The 11,913-nt window shown below is 33.6% G+C and overlaps 1 protein-coding gene across 6 annotated transcripts; it reads left to right on the plus strand.

The window, feature by feature from the left end:
* Positions 1 to 214: 214 nt before the first annotated feature.
* On the plus strand, positions 215 to 6,420 carry LOC121117454 (uncharacterized). 6 transcript variants are annotated; one of them, XR_011780338.1, is made up of 6 exons: positions 215 to 549; positions 641 to 3,825; positions 3,881 to 4,020; positions 4,077 to 4,334; positions 4,714 to 4,791; positions 5,991 to 6,420. XR_011780338.1 is itself a non-coding variant. In XM_040711891.2 (5 exons), the coding sequence occupies exons 1-4, from the start codon at positions 466 to 468 to the stop codon at positions 4,331 to 4,333; spliced, it is 3,666 nt and encodes a 1,221-aa protein (XP_040567825.1). In that variant the 5' UTR covers positions 215 to 465; the 3' UTR covers position 4,334; positions 4,714 to 4,832. The 6 variants fall into 6 exon arrangements, 3 of the variants coding, with proteins under 3 accessions (XP_040567825.1, XP_040567824.1, XP_040567826.1); XR_011780337.1 differs by having other exon boundaries at positions 4,714 to 4,781; XR_011780336.1 differs by having other exon boundaries at positions 4,077 to 4,781; positions 5,991 to 6,324.
* Positions 6,421 to 11,913: the final 5,493 nt, after the last annotated feature.

Consider the following 11,913-nt stretch of genomic DNA (forward strand, 5'->3'; position numbering starts at 1 on the left):
GGATTTTATATTTATTATATAATTTATAAAAATTCAAACATTAGATAAAATGTACCTACATATACATAGAATGAGTACTAAAGAAATAAATTATGAAGAAAAGATGATGGAGCGTTTTTAACCATAGCTGGAGAGTCAATGACTCTCATGTATTAAACCGCGCCGTTTTTTCTTTTTCTTTTTTTACTATTTACTATTACTATTTTTATTATAGACATTTGTACGAGCGAGCGTATGACTGAGAGGATGAGTGAGTGAATTTGAAGAGGGAGGAATATAATAAGGAGTAGGAGAGGGAAGCAGAAAAAGAGGACCCGCAAATATAAACATGAAGTATGCGGCTTCTTTTTTATGTTACTTGGTCCAAGTTTAGTCACTCGCGTACGTTCATGCCGGTCAATCAATGTTGCTCATAAAGGAATAAGTTTTCTGTGGAAATCATAATAAATAAAAAAGGATTCAAAAATGCCTTTGATTGAGAATCGAATAGTACCTTCTAATAGGGAGGAATACCTCGAGAAATTGGCTGAATCTCTCAAAGCACTTCAAGTAAGCTTTTTCGCCTTATCTTTACTTATTTTGTTAGTTGTTTTCGCTCAACCCTAAAAAAGGCCCAACTTAATGTGTAATATTCTTGCAGGAAGAATCTCGTTTTACGGATGTGATACTCTACTCTGGCGATGGGGGTGCCGGGATCCCCATTCATAAAACTGTTTTGAAGAAGTTATCTTCCCCCCTAAGCGGAATGCTGGAGGATTCGTCATGTTGCTTTTGCTTAGGGACTCGATGTCTCAAAGGCTCTGAAACCTTTGGCATCACACTTCAAGGGACGAAAACGGAGGATATAAAAGCACTCGTAGCTCTGATTTATACGGGTAAGACTCCTATATCAGGGCCGGATCATTACCGTGCAATTCGAGAGGTGGCGGAACTACTCCAAATTCGGCTGCCCAAGTCAAGTATCACCTTAGAAAAGGATGATGGCTCCGGGGTGGAGTATATGGAAGAGGAAGAAGACGAGGATGAGAGAGAGAGTGTGTGTTCCAGAAAACGTAAGGCTGAAATTGATGATGACGAAGATGCCTACGATTCCAGAAAAATAATGAACCGAGTGGGTTCGTCAGAAGAGGAAGAAGAAGATCCTTATCTTGCAACCAAGAACTGCCCTAAGTGCAATGAAGCATTTACTAACCAAATAGAATACGTTCGGCACGTGAATGCCTGTAGTCTACGTGAAGCCGAGAAAACAATAAATACAAACCCTCCTCGACCTCGTCATCCTTGTCCTGGCTGCGGTGTTCTCTACCCTGACTCCCCTTGGTTCAGGCAACATGTCAAAATATGCACTTCTAATAATAAGGCAAACGGAGGAGGTAGTGGTGAAGATGTAATTGGTTTGGATGACAATGACAATTATCAGACCTGTCCCAAATGTGATACACTTATATCTACCAATGACGTGGGAACGCACGTTTGCCGAGCAACAACGTTATTAAATAAACTCAACAGTATTTCTATTGAATCTACTTCAGATAATCCAGAAGGAAAAAAGCTTTGTCCCAAATGCCATCGTTGGTTCTTTGTCATGAAGGGTGGATATGTGCGTCATGTAAGAGCTTGTCTCCCCATGCCGACCACACCCCAAGTCTCAGATTCTATTTCTACTGTTAATGGAATCATGGCTGAAGATGGAAAAAGCAAAGCATGTCCTAAATGTGGAAAAGTGTATACGCCTAAAAATTATCGTTATTTTGATCCGCATGTTGCTCGTTGTATGGGACCTGCTGAGCCTACTGCCGTCATTGAGCCTCCACCTCCTCAGAGTGGTCCTATTCAAACCTGTAAAGGTTGTAATAAATCCTTTACCCTAAATCACTGGTATCAAAAGCATGTTGCAACTTGTCGCAAACGTAACCTAGATTTACTTCAGCGTCCTGGTCTCACTATTACAGAAACAGGATCATACGGATGTCACAAATGTTCTCACACCTATGCCACTCGAGGAGATTTGAAAAGACATCTTATTCAACACTATGGAGAGAGAGTTCGTCAACTTTTCAATACTAGTTTATCTGACAAGTGTTCATTATGTCCATTTGTCGCTCAAACTTCGGATCAAATGGTGGTTCATTTGTGTCTTAAGCACGAGAAATTAAGAGATGTCATTCCAAAGGATGTTTCTCGCATGTTATATCAGGAAATCGGAAATAACACTGCATTAAATCTCCAACAACATCAACAACCCAGGCAAACATCTCCACCACAGCAGCAACAACAACAATTACAACTGGGTGTGCATTCCATGATGGTCCAGCAACTCCCCACTGGAACGTCTGCAGATATTGTTAATAATTGTCATGTTTGTGGGAAGGTATTTAATAATAGAACGTCGCTCAGAAGTCACATATTTACTCATTATTTGAATGATTTACGTAAAGTATATCATGATCCAAGAGATCCTACTGCATGCATTATTTGTACGTATCGCTCATCGAGTATTCATCATTTAATGATTCATGTTGGATTGAAGCATAAAAAATTAGCTGAGTTCCTACCACGGGAGATATCTGCATATTTTTTTGATGATAACGCAAGAGCATTTGCTAGAAGACCAGTTCCAACTCTGCAACCACATCATCAAATCCTTCAACAACGTCTTCAACAGAATAATTCTGGGCCTCCCCCTCCACCTCTAAAAATGATTACCATGCAATCTAAACCATTCATTGGAAGTCGATTCGGACATACCTCGACAAAGAACTGGACATGTATGTTTTGCTATAAGGAGTTGGGTAACGACAAAGGTAACTTGAAGCAGCATTTACTCTGTCACACACGAGACAAGATTAGAGACCATTTTATGAACCCTAACAATCCCCGTTCGTGCCTATTTTGTGATTATAACTCCAACCTACCTGACCATATGATAACCCATGTTGGACTGACTCATCAAAAGATAAGAGAATTTCTACCACGTGATTATGGAGACATCTTATTTCGTGGACCCTACGCTTTTGAACTTCAGCCAAGTAATGTCGCTTTCTGTGAGCACTGTACCATGGAGTTCACTTCTGTGGAAGAACTTGAAAAACATCTCAAACGGAATGGAGGCAATTGTGTGTGGAACTGTCCAAAATGTGGACTTAAAACACAAGGGCGTAAGAATGTTGAGAAGCATACCATGCATTGTCAAAGGAAACCAAGCATTTTTAACTGCGAAGTTTGTGGACTTGAATGCCACGATCTTACTACTTTCAAGAGCCATCTTTGCTCACATTTCAAGCAAGAGTTGATGAATGTCATTGGGTCTGATGTTAGCAGATGTGATGATTGTGGTATAGACTTTGGAACTGACTCTACTGGTCTAGCCACCCATGTGGGTACTACACATGATGTCATCTTCAATGTCATTCCTGCTAATTTATTGAAGAAGGTGAAATCACTAATGATGGAGACCATTTATTGTTTTATTTGTCAAAAAGAATTCAGTACTCCAAGTGATTTGGCTGGTCATGAATGTATTCCAGTGGAGGATTCTGATGATCAAGCTGATGATGAATTTTGTAGACTCTGTGGTGAAATGACAATTACTTCTTATCAACAATACAAAGAGCATCTTTACAGCCATTTTATGAATAAATTAAACACGGATTTTAGAAGTGATTATGATAAAGATAAGAAAGCCTGTGAGAGATGTGAAGAGCCTGTTGATGATTGTATTTCCTATATCAAGCATCTGGCTCTGGATCATGATGAAATTCTGAAGTATATTGATGAGGATACAATGAATCATCTAAAGAATGTTCTACACAAGAGTAATCATATGTACGTATTATCTAACACAATATAAAGTTTTATAATTAAATTGATATTTTATTAGGAATTCTAGTATTGGAGATCCTATGGAACATGCAAGCTTTGAAATGGACTTTTCTATTAAGGATGAATCCATGAGTCCAGGCTATGACACTGAAGACCATGATGGAATTATTTGTGATTATAGTTCTAGAGATTCGTCTGGTAAGTAAATGAAATCTTCTTCTTTAGATCCGTGAATTATTTTTTCATTTTTCCAGGGATTGCTAACAACTATTCAAATGCAAATAATGATGATGTTTTTATTGATGTTCCGGAAGAAGATGAATTGGACGATGTAGAAGAGGATCATATCAAAAATAACTCATCTCCAATTAACATCAATAATGGCGAAATACATTCCCATCCCTCACCGGAAAAGATTATGGGGGAAACCAATAGTTTTGTGGATTCCAACAGTTTTGAGAAATCCACTGGATCATCTAACCTTATCTCTTCCAATCTACATGAAACTTAAAGTATTATTATTACTATGATTAATATAATTGTGTACTGATGATGAAAAGAAGAGTTAGTTAGTCATTATTAACAATGACGTTTAACTGAGTTTTTAATGCTAATTAATACTTATATTACATAGTATTTTTTTCGGGCGAGCCCGAAAACAGCACAGTACATATGTACTGTAAAATACCTACATAGAAATACGTGACCTCTTAAAAATATTTACCTATACTTATATATATATACATATGTATTTATATATCTTATAAAAATAATTATATATGTACATACATATGTATATAGACAGATATAGACACATATTATTCAGTATATAAAGTTCCCTGAAATTGTCCTGAAAAATAAAAAATCCTTTCAACTTATTTATCTAAGCAGTATAGAAGATACATACATATTAGACAAGTGAGCAAGCAGTGAACACACAAAAACCTTTTGATGATTAAGTATCACTTAGTATTAGTAATATTTATCGATTTATTAATTAAATATACCCCTATAAAAAATGTAGTAAAGTGAACGGGTTAGTGGTCATCATTGAAGCTTTAGCGTAATAATATGTAATATTATTAATGATGATTTAATTAGCAAAAAACACTCACAGACACACACACACAATATCCCCTTCCCCACTTAATTAGGTACTACTACTATTCACTAACTTATCGCTTATTTGAATGAAAAAAGCCTTAGAAAATATTTATAATTAAAGATTGATTATTATTATTTGTTTAATAAAAAAAAAGACTATATTTATCTATTTACAAGAAAAGATCTTCAATTGTTATTAAATAGTATTATTATTTTATATTATTCCTTCTTTATATATCTATATCTATTCATTAATATAATATGTAGTAAGGGCTAGACCCCTGCACTGATTTGTTCTATTCTTTTTCTTTTTTTAAATTTAAAAATCGATGAGAAATATCGGGTATCCAGAGCAAAAATGTAGCTTGCATTAATACATTTGCTATTATTATAACTATCTAAATATTTCGACAAATAGATACTGTACGGAAATATTTCTCTATATATTTTGTAAAATCTAGCAACAATCATACTTATGAACTTTAATAGTCATCGATATCTCAAAACAATCGCAGTGCTGTTCCTGCTACACTTTTTGCGTCAGACCCACGATATGTAATAGGAATCCTAAATATGTATTGCATATATATATGTATAATGTACGATTGGGAGGATTCATGGTTTCATATTAATTGTTATTTCGTTCAGTTCTTCTCAAACTTTTTGACTTGCATCCCTACCAAACCCTCACCACTTTCAGATAGACATTTACATTCCCCTTATTGGGTCAAACATATTTTTTCTTTCTTTTATTGTCAAGATACTTGATGAAAATATATTTTTGCAACCCCCCTCCTGGAGTGAGTTGCTTTAACAGTTTGAGAAGCCCTGGTTTAGTTCAATATAAGCCTAGCTCATACTATGTATAACTACTACTATTACACTAAGGAGTTAACAGTCTGGTTTTTTCTTTCTTTTTTCTTGTGTGTGTGTTTGTGTGTGGACTTAATTTATATGAAGGGGGAAAAAATATTCATTTATATATCGATTGATGGCACACATGTTTTCCACTTTTATATTGAATTCAAATGATGAATACTGCTACTATTTATAATAAACTTAAGATCCCAAGAAATCAAAAAAGAAACGCCGTCGTTAGAGTGTTTGTGTGTAAGATGAGGCAAGAAGAATGCAGAAAATCTTATACACTCATATTAGTTTATTATACCACTTTAGCTGATCTTTCCTTTCTCCTCCCTTCCCCTCTTTAACTCTCCTTAATTTGTTACCATTCTTATTAATATGTACTTTGATTGATTGATTAATTATTTAGTTCTATATATATATATATCCATATATTAAATATTTATCTCCTCATTTTTAAGAAACAAATTCTCATATTTTCTTTTATTATGCAAGTAAAAAAAAGAAGAAAAATAAAAAGTATTTTATATGAAACGACACCCAGAACTGCTTTAATTATTGACTATACCTATAAAACATATATGTATATGAAGAAAAAATATAAACAAAGTGAATCAGACTTTAATAATATTTCTGTCTTTTTTTTTATTTCATTAAAAACCCAAGAACTGTAGTGAAACACAAAATTCAGTTCTATTCGATCAAATTTCAAAAAAAGTACAAGACGCGCACATAAATTTAAGTTAATACTGTATTATGAATTACTAATTTGCTGCATTGCCAAGTGCAGAGTTTGGTTTTAAATGTTAAGTATGAATCTTATTTCTATTGGGATATTCTGATTCATTATTAATAGCCATAATCATCGGAGCCTATATTAGGTTTATGTTTGTTCCTTATTTAACCCTTCAATGCTTTATTTTTTCTTTTTGGTTGAAAATAATTTTATCATGTGACAAAAGTTTAATATAATTATTAATTACCTACTTAGCATGTTTTCTTATGCAAACTCAGACTAATATCTACTCACTCTTACAGACAGTGTTCTTTCAAATGTTAAAAAAGTTTCAATTTGACGAATTTTTGTAGAATATTAAATAAAAAGGTTTTTTTTGGTATGTTGCATTTGTGCAACAAAACGCAATTAAGGGTGAAAGTGCATACTTGTAATTAAAATTTTTACTAATGTGGACCACTTGAGTTTTTATTACAATTTTTCAAGTTTAAGCGACGCATTAAGAAAAAGAAGAATATTTAACAATAACTAATAATAATTCAATAACAGTTTCTCTGTACACCATCCATCCATGTCTGCTGCTAGCTCAATAGCTGCTGCTAGGTGAGGGGCGACAGGTAGTAACTTATGAGTGACGCTCACAACTGGCATTAAAAAAATCCTCTTCCTTAATTCTTTCTTCTCTGTTATATTATGTACTAATACATATTTTTTCCATGAATGTTTTTTTTTTTTTAAATGTAACGAACCTTGATAAACTGTCTGTCTAGGAGCTGCTGCTTCTACTGTACATATGTACGCGCAATGTGGGGCTAGGAACTTTTACTTACTTACTACCTGGTGGTGATTTTCATAAAGAAGAAGAAAAAGAAAAAATGCTGATGTTCATGATTTGGTAGTGGCTCTAACTTACATATTTTGTGCATACATAAAGCCATTCTTTAGTAGTGAGTGAAATAAACTCGCTTTATTTTATTATTTTTTATCTTTTTCTTCTGGGATGCAAAACTCCATTCAAAAATAACAGTTAGTTTTTTGTCCGCATTGCGTCTTCGTCTTCTTTAGAAAGAGGGGAAATAAGAAAAAGACAAGACTACAGCTGCTATTCATTTCTAAGTATGTTGATACATATATGCATGAAGATGCTTTAGTCAGAAAAATAAGTTGAACTCCTTTTACGTATCTGTATATTGTGTACAATAAAGGAAGAACGTTCATCATAAGTCTTGGAAAAAGTATCACATTTCAAATTTGATAAATGTTGTCTATAAAATATGCTATTAAATAAGAATGATCATATCTAGCTTTGCACAATTCAATAGATATAGGTAAATATAGAGTAAGTATTTTTTACACTAGTTCAGAAAACTTGTCCTCTTGTGAGTGGCCAGGTAAATGGGATGACATTATGTTTAGGGTACGTGGAAAGGCATGTTAAAAGATTGTTTAAGGCTAATGATAGGTACGTGGGTGGTCTGACAAGTTTCTGACCTCAATGTGAAGATGGCAGCACAAGTAAATAAAAGCTAGTTACATCTGATCTAGCATTTCTTGACAGTTACTCACCAAAGTTTCTGCCATTTTGGACGCGCGGTTGTTATGCAAGAGTTGTTATAGTAAGATGATGTGAGTGTTTTTGTGAAAATGGACAAAATCGATTATCGAGCTGTTAGATTCAAACAATAACATACATATAAATGCTTGTTCTGTTAAAACTTGACGCGTTTAAGTCAATCCAACTCTGAGTAATTCAGCCCAAAAAAAAAGTTCCCCGTGAACAATTATTTTGCAAAGAAAAATGCGGAGTACTATTTGAACGAGCTACAGAGATGGAGGCATCGCTTGGAGAAGTGTATAAAGTTGCAAGGAAACTCCAAAAAAAATAATACAAAATTCAGAAAAAATGTATTGTATCTTTGTTAAGTCGGAAACTTTTTTCTGATCACCCTCTTATATTTATTTGTAGATTTATTTCTTTCATCTATTGACTCGAAACTCTTGGGATGGATTGAACATTTTGCTGAACATTTAACTTTTTTATTGTACCAATGCAATTTATTTTCAACTTCAGTACTTTTGCAAAACTTATTATACACAGAAATGTTTTTTAATGAAATTTTAATGAATCATTTAAAATAAAATAATAGTATTTTTTACTAACTAGTGACTAAAATAGATGTTGATATAGCTTAATATAAATAAGTTTGCACATCTAGTGGCTTAGATATTTAGGAGGATATATCCCCTCTGACCTCAGAGTTAAAAAAAAAAGAAAAATTGATTTTTATTCATTAAATATCGCTCTGATTTTATAAATATGCTAAATTAAATCACTTAATCAATTATTTAAATACAAATCAAAATTTCATAATATGAAGTCAAACATTTTCACTCGTTAGAATCAATTATTTTCAGTCGATTGCACTGTAGTTTTTCCTCCATTTTCGATGTTTTCTACGTTTAAGTGCTAAATGTTTGCTCTGAAAGTAACTCCTATTCAGTTTTTGCCGCTCAAGAGGGAATAATCTTTTAAGAAGTTACGTCTGTGATGTCACGTGCATACCTTCTAAAGACTGGTGAATATTTTTATCCAATTATCATCATATATTTAGCATTGAAAATCCCAATTACTTATTAAGGCCTAGTGATCTCAAAACAGTCCTCCAAAATAATTAAATTAAATATAAATCAAAAAAGTTAGCAAATTTACACATAATTTCTATAGTTAAGGATTTCAGAGTAACCAAAGCTTCAAGCTTTTTTTGCTGAGAACTGCCCAGGCTCTGTTTTTAAAAATAGACTTAATGGAAATACCCATAGCATTCAAATCTGAACTGGGCTGGGACCAAACTCCCTCATAATTCAGAAACCTCTTAGTTTCCATTGGAGATTGCAATGTTATTATTTTTTGTCTAGAAAAGGTAGAACAAAAATTATCATTCGAGTTTATCCTATTTAGATAAATTAAAAATTATATTCACGGAACTCTCCATGGCCCATAACCCGTCCCCCCTCCATATCGGCGTCCAGGGTAGTGTTTATGAACATATTACAATTGAATTACTTTGAACTGAAACAGCTTTGCCAATTTTGAAGACTTATTGACCTTCCACATGGCAACGTCTTCAAAACGATAGTGTATTTCTTTTATTCGGATTCAAATAAATTCGCGTCCACACGGGGAATAAATCTGTTTAATCCGAGCCGGTTAAGAATGGTGATCCATCTATTTTGAGTATTATAAAAACATCATAGTCAGAAGAAGAAAATGTCGACGAGGAAAATCCTGGGACTATTGTTTTGGACAGATGACAAAGTGGAGCTACTACTTCCCGTTACGTTGATCATCCAAAATCATCCAAGCTCCAAGAAAACATTGATTGGGAGTCGTGCCAGACGAAGTATTCGGATATTTTATTGGCATTTACAGATATGTACATACCGAGAGATGCTGAGTTAAGCAAGTATTTCCTTTAAGAGTATTGCACTCAATGTTACTCATTGTGATTGACTGTACTCTTATCTAATTAATAATTATGATTAGAGTGACGGTACGATTGTGACGTCACAATTCAAAAAAAAATACAGCGTTTTACGATTTTTCCACTATAGGCCCCATTTTCAAAAAATATTGTTCTCAATATGATGAAGTATGGTAGATACACGCCTAAAACTGTAAAATATTTTCGTCTCCATCAAAAAAACGTTTCCGTGGGGATGGGCCCTGAATAAAAAATAGGCCAATTAACAAATCTATTTATTGTTGAAGGATCGGACGAAGACCTCTTGCGGCCAAGAATGGCACATGATGTCCGCATTGTTGATCTCAGCCGCCAAAATGGCCTTATTGTCTATACAAAAAAGGAATCCCTCTATTGTTTGGTTTTATTATATATATATTACCCTATAACCTACTTAAAAATATGTTATGATGTAAAAAGTTTTTATATGATGAAGTTCCATGTAGATTTATTCGAAATTTGTCGAATGTATGTAGTAAAAATATCAACTTAAGCTCCCAAGATGGCGTCTCCTTCAATTATGATACAATTTATGAGGTCAGTGAATATTTTCTATAGATAATTTACAAAATTAGGTGTTTGTGTAATCTAAGTGTCTTCCCTTCTCTCTTTTAAGAATTAGAATCAATACGTACCTATTTAAAATATATCTTGTTTCATGACAGTTGTAGAATATTTTTAATTCAATATATTTGTTGGATCATCGTAGTAAATACATATATTTAATTTCAAACGAGTTTAAGTAAACATAATATTTTTGTTCATTATCATATGCTAAGCAAGTGTACTTTTCTGAAATAGTGTTTAGAAAGAGAGAGAGAGAGCAAGATATTCAATACATATACATTCATAGAATATATATACCTACGTCCTACATATCCTAGCACGATATACAATACATAGAGGTATATTCATCAAACATATTACTACATATAAATATGAATGTCATCACGTTTCTATATAAATCACTACAAATATGAAATAAATCACATCAAAAGGTTGACTCGTATGTTCTCATCTTCAAAAATGAATCTCTGTATAAATACAAGGTGGGGATTTAAATCTGGAAAATTTAAGGATAATTTAGACCACAATTTATTCCTGAGCGTCTGCAGGAGGTGGGCTGGAGGGGCTGGAGTTGCTTTTTACTAAAAGTTTAATCTTTTTTCAATTTGAAAGTTTAATTTAATTCTTCAAATTTTTTTTCCATGAAATTTAATTTTTCTATGAAAAACTATGGATTTTTGAAATTTTTCTCCAAAAAACCTAACTTTTAATGAATAGCTGTGGATTTTTGATTTTGTTTTGAAAAATTAAGTATAATCCTGCAGAAGTCCCTGTTATTTCCAAAAATTAATTCAGCAATTCACAAATCTGATGTTGTTACAGTTAGGGGGTCAATGGTTAAGTCAATCATTCTGACCAACCACCTTCCTTCTTCAGGTTCCAACCTGACACAGTCCTTGATTAGAAACTCCCCCTCCATGTTGGAATGGAAGACCACAAGGGATTTACAGTGTTATGTGCACGTTTATTGGACTCGCTCCAATTTTGACTATCTACCTATTGGATATAGTAGTCCAAGGGGGTAAGATCCCGGCGAGCCAAGAGGCCACATTTCCTGTGCCTTTTTGCTCTCACAACGATCATAAGTACTGATGAAAATTAAGTGTGTAATGGGAATGTTAAAAAAAGAAACCGAAGATCAAAAGGGAAAATAAAGGAAATAAAAAAAGAAATTGGCAAGAATTACTCCGATGTCGATTCCCAATTCTACTCTCAGTTCAAAAAGGACTAACATTATAACTCTGTAACAAATCCTCAAGGTTACTCCCGTCTTTTATGAGCGCATACGAATGTTAAATC

Source organism: Lepeophtheirus salmonis, chromosome 5 (genome assembly GCF_016086655.4).
Source record: "Lepeophtheirus salmonis chromosome 5, UVic_Lsal_1.4, whole genome shotgun sequence".
Lineage (NCBI taxonomy): Eukaryota > Metazoa > Arthropoda > Copepoda > Siphonostomatoida > Caligidae > Lepeophtheirus > Lepeophtheirus salmonis.